This window comes from Berghia stephanieae, chromosome 10, assembly GCF_034508935.2.
Source record: "Berghia stephanieae isolate SIO BIC M18660-M18661 chromosome 10, UCSD_Bste_1.3, whole genome shotgun sequence".
NCBI lineage: Eukaryota > Metazoa > Mollusca > Gastropoda > Nudibranchia > Aeolidiidae > Berghia > Berghia stephanieae.
Genome location: NC_088369.1, coordinates 36,404,788 through 36,419,787, shown reverse-complemented (window position 1 = coordinate 36,419,787; position 15,000 = coordinate 36,404,788). Strand labels below are relative to the sequence as shown.

Genomic DNA, 15,000 nt, shown 5'->3' with positions numbered 1-15,000 from the left:
AATTAAGTAAATCAAATTACCCTGACATAATACCATTATGAGGCAGTAGGTTACAATAATTGTTCTCGTAATGTTACTAAACCCTTGAAACTCTATCAGCTCAAACTACAACTAGTTGCTAAAAAAAATTATTTTTTTAAAATAAAAAAAGCTTTGGGTAAAACAAGATCTCGTCTTAGAAGGATAAAGTAGAAACACAATTTTTTGGAAGATGAGCATTCTCGAACTTCGCTGATTAAAAAGGTGACATTTCATCAAAACAAGCATTTCAAAATGCATATTAATTGATTATATTCCAAGATGCCTTTGAGTGACTGATAAACAAACTGCATGGATGACAAATCCATCATGTATGAGCTAAAAAATAATATACCAATTTTTAAAAAATTTAATTGTCTTAAAACTTGTGAAACTATATTCATAAGAGGCAAAGATAAAAAAAAAATAAATAAATAAATAAATAAATACAAAGTGAATTCTGTTTTTTTTTCTTATGAAATATCAGCTTCTCTATATCTTTTTTAGAATAATATTTTCATTATAAATCTTAAGAGAATGTGGTAATAATATACCATATACAATTTAATTTTTCATGGTTCGGTTAACATCCCTGCTGTTTATATCAGACACATGTATATATAAATGATGACAGATGGACTACTCAATGTAGAAGGGGGGAATGAATAAGCAGACGAAGAAGGAAAAAAAAATCATACAGAACTCTGACCTGTGCTGATTTCGGATTTGTGTCAGGCATTACACACGATCACTAACCATGTGTAATGTGTTAAATCCCACTCTCTTTCAATGCATTCTCCACATGTTCATCCTATGTGACACAACATAATGATTTGATACATTCCAATATGTAGATAAGTGACTTACACTTAGAGTCTCATTCTGGAATTACGCCAGGATGTACCAGTTTGTGACAATGTAATACAAAAAGTCTTAAATAAATTATAATTTTAAGTTAAATGAAAACGAACCGTGTATTCATTGAGAAGAAGGATTTTGATTTCATACAGGTACAAAAAAAAAAAAAAAAAAAAATTGTACTTATGATTAGTTCAAATCCATGTGTACTTATTTGCAGGCCTGATGACCCAAATTGTTATGGGCTCATTATTGCAATGGCTCATTATTGTAATGGCTCATTATTGTAATGGCTCATTATTGCAATGGCTCATTATTGCAATGACTCATTATTGTAATGGCTCATTATTGCAATGGCTCATTATTGCAATGGCTCATTATTGTAATGGCTCATTATTGTAATGGCTCATTATTGTAATGGCTCATTATTGTAATGGAAATACTCTCAAACCAATGCAAAATATTCTCCATAACAACAAATGTTAAAGCCTGCAAATACGTGCGTGTCGGTTCCAATTCAATTTTAACTGTCTAGTTCATACCGACATAATTCTAAATTGAGTTAACGGGTCATACATATATGACCCATCCCCTCAAAGTGGTTTTATATCTGGAGATTTTCAAATATCAGACTTGGGTTGCATTGTGTATGATTCATTGAGGAGAATGAATATCGATGGTAGGCAGATCAAAGCTCTGAAGTCCCGAATTTCACAATCGGAGGATCAAAACTCTGAAGTCCCGATTTTCACAATCAGAGAATCAAAACTCTGAAGTCCCGATTTTCACGATCAGAGAAACCTCTGAAGTCTGCATACGAGCTTTGAATTTTATTTAATTTTGGGCGCATCAGACATCTGATGACTTCAGAGACTTCAGAGTTTTAATCCGCAGATCGTGAAAAATCGAGACTTCAAAGGTTTGATCCGCGGACCATCGATATAGTTTTACTAGAGGGCTAAACACTGAAGTTTCATACTGTTTATCAGTTTAGTCTTTAACATTATCTTTCAAGGTTCTGGATCATCTCAACATTATACCGTTTTGAGAATATGGATCATAAACCGTCGTTGAGAAAGGAAGGGATTCAGTGAAAGACATTCTAGGAGGAATGTGTTGACATGTTGATATACAAAGATTACTTTGAAAATTTTATGCAATGGACATAACTCGGACTCTCAATGATAAACCTATAGCCTTCCTATCTCCATGTTTCATAAAAAAATTAGAGAAAACAACCTAGGTAGCATGGCTTGGAAAGGTGACAAGTGCTTCTTTCCTTTTTTTTTAAAAAAAAAAAGGACTTTATGTTATTGGATATGTTCATGTTGTAATCTGACAGAAGTATGAAGCAAGATTAAAAATAATGAAGAGTTATAGAATGTTTCTGGGTTCCTTTTACCAAGAAATCTCAAGAGAGCAGATAATTACATTCTGAACCATATGAAGTGAATTTGTTCAACACTCTACTTCCTTTTTTTTTTAACCAAAAGATTCGAAGATAATAATGCTCTTTTTAGGGCGTGTAAGAGGCTTAGGGAAGACAACCTAGGTAAACATAACATGGCTTGGAAAGGTGACATGTGCTTCTTTCCTTTTTTCAAAAAAAAACAAAAAACAACTTTATGTTACTGGATATGTTCATGTTGTAATGTGGCAGAAGTATGAAGCAAGATTGAAAATAATGAAGAGTTATAGAAAAAGTGTTGGTCCTATCTCCTGATCAAATTAGATACTGCCGTTTTGTAATTTGTCGGATATCTGATGCTGAATGGACTGTTATTGTTGAGCAACGACTAAATTTACATACTCGGGGCGATTTCTTTTCTTCAGCACCTTATCAACCAGATTGTAGTTTTAAGACGTTTATCTCAACATTGTTCATGAACTTTTAGTCAGTTAGCAAATTAATAAAAACAGAAGGTTAAAAAAAAAAGAAAAGAAAGAAGTGAATACAATAAGAAAAAAGTACAATCTAAAATCAGATGTTTTTTCGTTGATTTGTCTTTTTTTTTCCTTTCTACACGGCCTAAAGACTACCATGCACACCAACGTTTGTGACAATAGGTACATCTCATCCCAGGTGGTTTGCAGGGTTGCGGGAAGAAAGAATATGACAGGACCTCATTTTAAACTAAAAACAGAACAAGATTGCACTTTTTTTTAAGCTTTTATATAGCGCAATATCCACTAAACGTGTTCAAAGCGCTTTACAAGGGGTCCCTGGCCAACAGCAACAATTAACATGTAGGACGGGACATGATGACTCTGAGGCGATTTTACAATTTTTTTCGAACAGAGACACCGCTGTTAACAGCCAGATACTCATTTTACACCTAAGTACGGTGAGAGAATGTGAATAAAAAGCCTTTTCCAAGGACTCAACTATGCGTCGAGCAGGCATCGAACCCAGGACCTTCCGATCCGAAAGCGAGTGTCAGATCACAAGACCACATAGCCACATTGATTGGATAAAATTTGCGGAATCAATATGGTTAGATCCATCCCCTAAAACTGTTATTGTGGCAGGGTGAACTAGTTTCTGAGAATTGAATCTCTATAAACAAATATATGGCACTGGGGTTAAATGTAAATGCCTTATCAAGATGAATGGATTACAGGTCCTTTGACTGCAAAGAACTGTATTAGGTTTAGCATTACTAATATCACTTTTAACTTTGAATAAACTTTTTGACATGTTTTATCCTGACAAATACTAAAGATTGTTTATCTTTGCAAATTGAATTGCAGATTCCATTTTATTTTGTCATTCTTATTTGCTTCATCCGGACATAATATCATAATGAGATCATCTATCTACAAATATTGATCTACAAATATTATCAAATACAAAGATCTGACCAAGTGTGTATGAAAGGTGCCAGACAAAGCAAGAAAGAAAAATACAAGAAAAAAAAACAATCCCAGGTCAACTGATTTTTTGGGATGGTTTTTTTTTTTTTTGTATTTTTCTTTCTTGCTTTGTCTGGTACCTTTCATACATGAATCATTGTATGACTTCTTTTGTTTTAGAGAATATTAAAAATGTATCAATCACAACGTGGGGGGGGGGGGGGGGGGGGGGGCAGGGAGAGATAGAGATGGTGAGTGAGAGGGATATAGAAAACTGTTGGTGGCGGTTAAGAGTTAGACTGAGTGATTTATTTTGTTTTGAAAGAGTTTGGGTTAAGAGTGAAAAAAAAAAAAGAAAAATGATGATTCATTCCACGACACTAAATAAGACTATATAAACAAAACAAAACAAAAAACGTAGAACCTCAAAACCAAGATTCAATCCGAAAATATCTATAATCCAAAAACTAATTGAGATTTTGTTCTAATCAGATACAGCGATAAGTTATTTGCACACTGTTCTCACACGCATTATAAAGCTCTAAGGTCCTGACAAACAAGTTACGCTTACCATATAAACATCAGACAAATCAGTTTTATTGAAACATTTTCTAAAAACCAACAATTTAAAAATGATATTCGAATGAAAAACAATATGGTATCTTCTATGAATAACCTTCTTCTGTCTGGACAAAAGCAAAGCTGCTTAATTGAAATTTTTAAAGTTCGCTGTTTGCAGAGGATAACATTTTACAAATCAATAATAATTTGCCTTACACAGTATTAAATAGGATCTCAAAATCCCCAATAACACATTTTACTGAATCAAAATTGCTATTTAGCTGTGCAATTGGAGCCAAAAAATTGTAATTTTATTAATTCTTCGTGGAACAGGAGAAGAAAAATTAAAATTTACAGGAAACCCTGGACTTCCTTGCATCAAAAGGGCATACAGAATTAATAAGTAGTGAAATACTGTAACCCATTTTAAAATTAATGGGGAAAAAATGTCAACAAAACTTTCGCAAAATTTCAAAGTTTTCATTTTAGCAGACAGGTTCTGCATTTTTTCTCAGGTTCAAGGTTCTAACACAAAAGACATATTCATAATTACAAACATTATAACAATGAAATGGACTAAAAGAGTACTGACTAAAATTGAGTTTAAAAACAGGTTTACACACAAACACATACAAATACCATTGCAGGCAATGAAATTATAAACAAAATCCTTTAAGATAGACTATGCCATGTTGTGATTGTTGTTATTATTATCATTATTATTATTATATATATATATATATATATATATATATATATATATATATATATATATATATATATATATATATATATATATATATATATATAGATTCTACGGACATAATATGCCGACTGAAGACGTGGGCGGAAGCCACAGAAACATGTGTTTCGGGCATATAAGTGAGTGAATCCATTTATATATATATAATATATATATATTATTGTTATTATTATTATTACTATTATCATTATTAATGTGAATAAAATTATTGTTGTTATTATTACCATCATCAGCCACTGAGTCAATAATGATGGTGATACAGCTGGCTTTGTACTAGAGTGTACTACACATTACAGTTACAGTTACACAGTGATAATATTAGGCATGTCATAGGAAGGACGATAAGAAGAGAAATTGAGAAAAATCATTCGTGTTACCAAATAGCGAGTGCATTGCGATGCTTCTTTTGACGCTATAGCAGCCCGTACTCTAAGAGCACGTCGTTCAAAGCATCGTCCTAATACCGAGAAGAGAAAGACAGAGCAATTTGAAGGAATAGGAACGTTTCAAAATGAAATCATGGACGTAAGAAGAAACAAGTGTTTACAAATAGGAAAATCAATCTGTTTCCATCACGCCAGTGTCTTTCAAATTTCTATTGGCTGACAAAATTTTTAAAAACAAAAAAAAAACAACCAATAAATGGTAATTAGATTAAGCATGATGATTGCCTCCTTTTTATTTCCTTTATTCCCCTATTTATTTTTTCCATGACAAGAAAAATTAATAAATGAAGAGAATCTTTATAAAAAATTATGATTTCCTCAGCAGATGATAAGGATCAATTAATTTGTCTTATTGGATAAGATGGCGAGGATCTTCTTTTACAGCAAACAGAGAAAAGGGGGGGGGGGAAGCAAGGGAGAAACGGAGTACTATGTAGTGTAGATTGATTCAAAGATCAATCACTCCTCTATTTCTCCAAGCAGTGATTTACATGGATCTAATAATATCAGATTCGTCAGAAAGTACTTTGCCATAGATATAGATAAAAGTGTCCCAACCAAAGGGTAACAACAATTAACTGTCACCGTTTGTTTCACATTGCAGATACTGGTGTGCATTTTAAAAAACTATGCAGGTCTCAAAGTTCAAGAGAAATTATTTAAACACAAGGCGAATGATCAATCCATTTGTTTTTTTATAATAAAGGTGATCTACTGAACTTTTGAATTTAATAATAATAATTATATAATAACTTACCCCAATGTTTCTATGAAGACTTATTGAAACTAAACCTGGTTGTTAGAACACTTAAATATTATAATAACAGTAAGTTTATTTCAATGCAATGGTCAGCGCGCAAAATTGATTTTGGTTTTTAAAAATATATATATAAAAATACAAATCAATTACAGGCCCGGGGTGAAGCTACAGTTTTACTGAGAAATCTAAATCTGCATTATAAGCACTTGAAATGTTTAACTAACTTTTTAAAATTTATTTATTAATTCTTTCGAGTTAACATGAATGAAAAATCTATCAAAATTTTTCAGTTTCCATTCATATTGTGTTCGAGAGAGTTGAACAAGAAAAACAATGAAACAAACAAGAATCTAAAAGAATTTTATCATCTAATCTATCACTGTAACAACATATGAAATACCATACCCGAGAAGGTTTGTTTGTTTTTTCTTAAGAACAAAATTGATGTAAAAACAAACGTTAAATATCTCAGTTATTTCATCAAGACAACTCAACCCAAACAACAAGTTTTAGTGAAAAGCCGTCACTCAGCAAAAAGCCAAAGCCCTTGTGGTTCAATGTTAATGTCAAACTGAGACTAAAATACTTTTTCAGCTTTGGATACACCCTCGTGATGCCTCTTTGGCAATCCAAAATAGTAAAATTTATATGCCATTTTAAAATTGTCTTATATCCAAAAAATAAAGATCGAAATTTACAGTTTTTTAATAGTCATTTGAGATTAAATAATTAAGCCATAATCTGTCTTTCCAACAACAACAAAATATGTAAATAAATAATAAAATAAAATAAATTTAAAAATTAAATTAAGACAAAACTTTTATGATGTTGATTGGGTCTGGGCGAGTTTTTAAAACCTGCTGCTTTCAACATCATCAAAATTAAAGACACTTGGTAGGAAAAATAGAAAAAAAAAGAAAGAAAAAAGAAACGAATATCACCCCCCCCCCCCCCCCCCCCCCCCAAAAAAAAAAAAAAAAAACACAAAAAAACAAAACAGATTCAATTTCACTATTTTGGATTTTTAAAATATGGATAATATACTATAAAATATATTTTCAAACCACCCACATTGACAACAGAATTAATTAAAAACTTGAATTTTAAAAAAAGGAACTCGGTCTCAAATCAATAAAAACACTTTGTTAGAAGACCCAACACATTTTAGACAATGCAGAAATGATAAGGAATACCAAAACAAAAAGACAAAGAAAAGATAACGATAACGCGGCATACCTCTTGTAACAGATCCTGAGCAGCAATCGCTTTTAGCACATTCTTCTTACTCGTCTCTTGCACTTCCCCTCCCAATAGGAACTCATCCAGCATAAAATAGGCCTTCTCAAAGTTGAAGATGATGTCTAATTCGCATACCTGATGTGATATCAATATGAATACCAAATTACTAGAAGGTGTGGACTATAAAAAGTATTGATTATACAAACTTTTTAAAAAGGGATATAACAGCTTCAAAAAAGGACAAAATGCTTAACATGGAGCGTCACAAGCTCCTAACCCTTATTCACCCAACAATGAAAACAGAAAAAATTCATTTGTTTTTGTATCGACTGGAGAAGGGTTTTTTCATTTTGAAGCTGTTATTGCAAAGTACTTTTCACAAGACTTAACAGACCCAGCTACCTGTGGGTTGGATAAGGTGGATCAGAAAAAAAATCTCGACCCCACCTGAGATCAATCTCTGTCCCATTGCGTGCGCAGCGAATGTTATGTGTGCCTATGCAGTCGAGTGGTATGACACTCGCTTTCAGATCGGAAGGTCCTGCGTTCGACCCTCGCTCGACGCATCCCCTAACAGGTGTCATGTCTTGTCCTACATGTTATGTGTTGCTGTTGGCCACGGACCCCTTGTAAAGTGCTTTTATTGAGCACGTTTAGTGGATATTGCGCTATATAAAAGCTCAATTTTTGAAAATTTATTTCTACTGACTGGGCTGTCAGTCAGGATCCCCAGACAATACAATCACATTGCCATAACTTGAACACCTCCATTCCCAGAATTTTGTCCAGATTATAGAGAGACATCCGGATTATGGGATCAGTACCTAAAGTGACATAATATGTGTGTGACCCTGACATAATCAGTCACATGGTGAAAATTTTTGTTTTGTGGTGTTTTTTTGTTGTTTTTCTTTTTTGCATCATTTGAAAGCCCAATGTCTCCTGAGCATTTTAATCTTTATTTGAAGCAAATCGGGTGATTTTTCATGAAGTTGTGGTCATATGCATGGGCTAGGGTGTGAAATCCTAATTTTGAGAAAATCGCTTCCAAAGTTGACAAGAGTTGAAATTAAGTATAATAATTACCTTTATAAAAAAAATTAAAATAAAATATTTAGGAGTAGAATTCAATTAAAATATTTCATCTTAACGATTTTCAATGAGAACTCATTTTCCATAAAAATTGACCTCTTGACTAAAATTGTCAATATCTCCGTTCGAAGCTTTTCACCATGCGACCGACTGATTATCTCAAGGACGCCAACATATGTAGTTTTAATCTCAGACCATGGTAATCTAAGCCAATCATTGTAGCAAACAACTCTTGTTCTTCTCTTTGCTGAAGGTGCTAATTTGTGAAGTTTTAGAGAAGTTACAAGAAATGTGACTTGAGTAGGTTAGTGCTTTTTTATTCTTCATGAGCAAATGAGGCCGTGCAAAGGTGAGAACAGATTCATAATTTATAAAGACAACTGAAAAGAAGGAGCGTCATATAGTGGTGCTATCAAACATGCATCAAAGACATGCCTTTACCTTATTTGAAAATTGGATTCAATAGTCTGATGTCACGTCGCCCAGCAACGGGGGCCATCGTGGTTCTAAACAAATAAAATCGGTACTCTTTATTCTTCATGCTGGCTAGAATTTTTCATATGTCTTGTGATCAGAATGTATAAAAGTCAAAACAAGATCATATGTTTTTCTCCTCTGGATACGCTTTTATGCTCGTCAGAGAAATATTTCATATGAGCATCTGCCAATGTTCCAATAGTTTAGAGCCCGTTACTAAGTTACCATGCGTCATTACGAGGGAAGTGACGTCATGACTGTTGAAGCATATTGGATGTGACATAACGTTTTAAACTGCAGTATACTTCCTCCTTTCAATCGTTTGTTGATTTCATTGATCTGGATTAGGCAGACAGACGGTGTTGATCGATATAATATTTGGATTATAGTTAGAGTCACAAATCCTCTATATTGCAATGGCTTTTCCCAATATAGTATGTTCAGATCCAGAATCAAGAATTTCCGAATTACAGTGTGTAAATAATGGAGAAAAAAAATATGTCCTAAGGACAATAAAGAGGATTTCTGGATTAGAGAGAGACCTGATTCTATTGTACAGATTTAAATAATTAACAAAATACAAGAGGGCAGGTTTGGCGTTTGTCACTATATCGGAATATGAGAATATTGGCTATTTAACGTAAATGCTGGCCAATTAACTTTGCAGCATTTGTGTGTGTTGAACCCATGGCCTCAAGAAGGCGGGGAGAAGTGGCTCTCGGTAGACTAGAATTTGAAGCAACTTTTTTGGGGGGCTGTGGATAGCTCATACAGAAGAGTCACGACCCCCTCCCCCCCCCCAACCAGGCGGAGTTTCCATACCAGTAAGGTCACGGGTTCGAGCCCCCATAGCTGCCGCAAAGTTTTTATTCTCTGTTGTCTTCTGGCATTTTCCTACTTACTTCATTTCTTGTTATTATCACTATATCAGACCTTCCTATTATTACGAAAATTTGAAAAATTAGGAAATTTTGGCCCCAATTTCAGAACTTCGTGAGTATTTCTAAGTCATTAAAACTGATTGAAAAGGACATGTGATGCCAACTACATCATTTTAAGGATTTCAAAGTATTATTTAATCCTTGTGAGGGCATATTGTTAATTTTTAAAGTTAACTCTACAGGGACTGCAATGTTTTATCTCGTAAAGAAATACAAATCTTTAAATTTTCAAGCAGACAGGTCTACTAAATAAATGTAAAACAGTCTCACACTCCCAAAATATTTATCCAAGAGTTCCACATATCTGTGAATCACTTCCAGGGTCAGGAGTTCATTGTCATCCGGTTCAATTGCACAACAAAAATACAAACTGGCATATCTGTGGAGCATGGCACAAAATAAATAAACAAATAAATAAATAAATAAATAAATAAATAAATAAATAAATAAATAAATAGATAAATAAATAAATAAATAAATAAATAAATAAATAAATAAATAGATAAATAAATAAATAAATAAATAAATAAATAAATAAATAAATAAATAAAAATAAAATTCCCTTTATTCATCCCATTGGGGGAATTTGTCTCTAGGGTCTATTGCACGAGAAGAAGGGAATAACCCAGGCGTCAGCCGCAGTGCAGCGACGCAAATTGAGCTAGGGTGAGATGACTTGCGCAAGGCCAGACAGCGCAGCAGCGGGTGATCGAACTGGGTACCTTTCGGGTATGAAGCAACTTTCTTGGAGGTTTTTCTCTCAATTTTAATACAATAAAAAATGTTTTTAATATTTACAACTACCACAGGATCCAGAATCAATATAACTTGTCAAATAAACAGAACATTTTATTTTTTTAAATACAAGAATATGCTTAAATAAAAATTTTCTGTAAAATGAATTCCTCATACCAAGAATCAACATGAGGAAATATATAGATAAATAGCACAATAAAAAGTTTTTATCCATTTTACTAATTAATTTGAACATATTATTATTGATGAATAAACCAATAATAAAATTAATGTATCATTACAGTGGAAGAAGTACAGAGATGTTATTGAAACAATGAAAACCTCAGAAGATAAACCTCAAAAATGTTATCCATTTCATAATGAATTCAATCATAAATTCAGTCCTTATCTATCATTAATAGTTAATAGTAATAAATACTGGGAGAATTCATGGTTAGATTCATGATTTATCATGATTGCAGACTTAAAAGTTCTCATTAATAATAGAGTAGTATTAATTTGCAAGATTTTTTTTTATTGTTCTCTTGGTAAAAACAATAAGATATGATGTTGGAGTTGGATAACTGCAACTCGGTCAACTAAGAGTTTAAAAAATTACCTCTTGTAAACAATTTTCATGTCTTTCCATTCTAAGAAGCTGCACATTTTAGGTTTTCTGGATAGCACCAATGTGATAAGTTCTCTTGTTGTCTTCTTCTTCACTCTGTCTGGGAAAGCAGAGAACCATTTTTGTAGCCGCAACTTGCCTTGGCGGCTGAATAGAAGCATAAATTGCATCTGCAGAAATATAAAAATAAGAGGCTTTTCTTTGTTGTTGTTTAACAATTTGATGGAATTAACAGTAAAATGACATTTTCAATTCTAAACAAAACTATTCTCATTCGCATCCAACATATCATGATGAAAAGTCTTGTTCATATTTTAATTTAAACATTATTGGTTGGTCTGAAGAAGTCTTTGTTTCTGGTTTTGTTTCATGGGCTTTACTGCATTTGATAATTCCATTGCCAGTAAAAAGAAAGATGATAGAAAAGCTAAAAGATTTTGAGCACCAAAGAAAGACAAAGGGAGACTAGTTCAACAGAGATCCATCAGCTATATACCCTTGCAGCTAGTCTCAAATTAGAATCTCTCAAATGGTTACAAACACAGAATAATTTAAAAATAAGCATTTTATAATAACCTTATATCTATATTAGAGAAATGATTTGCAAGGAGTAATATCATCTCTCTTAAAAAGATCAAACTATCTGCCTGTTTCCCTCTTACTCTTAGAAAAAGACTCCAGGCAGGGCCCGGTCGAAATCATTGCACAGCAAGGACAATAATGCCACAGGAAAGGACAATAAATGAAAATGATCTCTTGAGAGAAGTAGAAAAAATAGGAAGGCTGCAGACCGATGAGGACTCCACCGAACTAGGGAAATCTAGGATCTAGTGATCCCTTGCCATAGCACAATGGCTAAATCCAAGGGGAATTAAATCCACTAACTCTATGGAGTATGTCAAGAATTAATATATATAAGAATGTAGTTTTGGTTCCAGCTCCATAAGAGAATTTTTCCAACTGGAGTCATTTTTGATTTACCTGAAGTTATCAACTCAACATGTAAAATATTAATGCTGATGACACTAAAATTTACTCATCGTCTTTAAATTATAACGTTTTACAAAATGATATTTTTATCTTTTCTTGCATTGGTCAGAGAATTACAATTTCACCAATCAAAATGTAAAATTCTACATGTTGGCAAAACAAATCCCTTGCATATTTATTACACTGAAGTGAATAAAGAGGAAACTCTCTCTTTTATAGAAACAAAAAAAAAAAGATGTTGGAGTGATCTTTGGTCATGCTCTTAATCTTGATAACCATATCAATACAATAATAAACAAAACTACCAAGACAATTGACATTATATTTAAAAGTTTTGAGTAAATGAATATAGCAGTTATTATAGTGAATTGTTCCTTACAGTTACAGTAAAAAAAAGATCTTGAGCTGTTATATAGCATAGTGCATTATCCTCTAAACGTGCTAAATGCACTTTACAAGAGGTCCCCAGCCAACAGCAACACTTAACCATGTAGGACAAGACACGATGTCTGTTACTGTTAGGCAATATCACAATTTTTTTCCGACAGACAATGCTGTTAATATGTTAGTTAACGCCCAACTCATTTTACACCAGAGTATGTAGTACGGTGAGAGAATGTGAGTAAAGAGCCTTTTCTAAGGACTCAACTATGCACCGCTCAGAGCAGGACTTGAGCCCAGGACCTTCCGACCGACCCACAGGCCAGTATCATACCAACAGACTACATAGCCCCATGCCATAAAGACCAACTTTGGAATACTGAAATTGCATTTTGGTTCCTCTTCGAAATCGACAATCAATAGTTTGGGAATAGCCAGATAATACCGATATGCCATAAGAATTTAAATTGATAAAAGCTAAAACGACCATTACTTAAATACAGAAAAGAAAAAGAGGCCATCTTACAAACATATAAAATTGTCCATGTTGATTTTAAAATATTTAAAAACTTTGGTTATTACTTTGGTTACATCCACATCAGGTGATAACTATTTTTAAAGACATTTATCACCAGAAGTTTTAACAATTCGACAGAACTCATTTATCCACCGTAAGGTCAGGATACCTAGATAGATTAAATTTAAGATTGATATCTAGACCTTAGATTTAGAATAACTATGACACAGACACAGACAGACTTGATTTTGTCTCCAAAAACTTCTGAATTATAAATTATAAATGAAAATGCTTTCAAAAATGCAGTTATAAACAGAACTCCATGCCTTGAAGCATATAGATGATGGGGTGAGATTTGTATTGTTTTTCTCGCTTTTAAACAGGTTATGATCAAGAAGTATAAAATAAACCCACCATCTTCAAGTAAATTTGACAACTGTCACCACAGTCACTGTTCTGTCAGTCAAAATTACAATCAGTGACGACAGTCTACTGCCACTGACCACTGTCAGAAAAGACGAATAGTGTTTCTATCGGCTTTGAATCATTAGATTTGGGCGTTCTAAATATATATTTTATCCTTTGCTTTCAACATGTGGTTGAATCATAAAATGTGTGGAATGAAGAAAGTTTTTTGTTGAGTTTTGTTGGGTTTTTTTCTCCGAGGGCAGAGATCAGAGATTCCAGAGAGAAAAGGATCCAGATAGCCTATCTGTAACATGCCAAAAACATAATATTAAAATAATATTTAAAAAAAAAAATAATATATTGGTTTTCGACATCTACATTTTTCATTGGTTGCGGTCTTCCACTTGTATCCGATAAGAATAAAATTACAAAGAAATCATAAAACAAAAACGAAAAACATGATCGAAGTTCCTTTCCTTTAAAGATACGGGAATGCGAATGCGGATGACGGATGACGCAACAAACGCAAAACCCAGGGCGAGTTTCTTGTGTAGTGAGCAACACCACAACGGTTGCATTTTGTTTTGTTTTTGTTTTTTGTTTTCATTTGTTTTGGTTTTTTTTTTTGGTTTTTTTTTTTTGTTTTTTGTTACCTTTATTTATTGTTAAGTTGAAACCCCCATACATAAACAATTCAAATGTAGAATACAGGACGGTTTAAAAATGTATTTAATCCTCTTCGTTCTGCGGAACATAAGACTTCCACGAGCGTCCACCATAATATGTTTCTATCCTTGACATTCTTCTTGGTATAGCCTCCGTTGTATTCTTCATCCCGAGTTCGCAAATTTGCTTCTGTTGTCGTCCAGTCAAGCACAAGCAATAGGAGACAGGAGGCAATCTAGGTCTCACTTCGGTGAAATCTGTGGAATTCGGTGGAGGGAGAGTTTTCTTGGATGACTTGTCAGAAAAAGTCCTCATTTAGCAATTTAAATTTTATCAAAATGTATTACTAGTAGTTTCTTTGGAACCAAGTTTGGGACTCGACTCTGGAAGATGTTCCATACTATTATCTGTATGTCGTATTCGCACTGCCAAGGACTATTTTTTTCCAAAGGCTACAAAACAAATACAGTGAAGAGATTACCACTCCAATGCATGTTCTAGGATTATTCTCTAAGTGGCAATCTGGTCAGAACATGATCGGATTTTTCGAAAGTCTACTTGTTCATCTCTAATAGTTCTGTCTAAGGCATCTCTAATTCTTCCCGGGATTATTCTTGTTAGCACTTTGCTTGGTGCTGAGAGTAATGCAATATCTCTCCATCCTAGG

General features: G+C 33.3%; 1 protein-coding gene across 7 annotated transcripts in view; it reads right to left on the bottom strand.

Moving 5' to 3' along the window:
- The window catches only part of LOC144981067 (AP-1 complex subunit sigma-2-like), a 33,835-nt gene extending 19,863 nt beyond the window's left edge, over positions 1 to 13,972 (bottom strand). For 4 of the 7 annotated variants that reach the window (XM_078929167.1, XM_078929165.1, XM_078929166.1 and 1 more), the window contains exons 1-4: positions 13,674 to 13,944; positions 11,363 to 11,541; positions 10,279 to 10,387; positions 7,496 to 7,633 (exon numbers count right to left, since the gene is read on the bottom strand). In XM_078929167.1, coding sequence (XP_078785293.1) covers positions 7,496 to 7,633; positions 10,279 to 10,387; positions 11,363 to 11,541; positions 13,674 to 13,676 — 429 coding nt within the window. In that variant the 5' untranslated portion in view covers positions 13,677 to 13,944. Of the gene's footprint in view, positions 1 to 727; positions 830 to 7,495; positions 7,634 to 10,278; positions 10,388 to 11,362; positions 11,542 to 13,673 lie in introns of all 7 variants that reach the window. The other 3 variants (XR_013647002.1, XR_013647001.1, XM_078929170.1) reach the window with 3 other exon arrangements.
- Between the last annotated feature and the right edge of the window lie 1,028 nt (positions 13,973 to 15,000).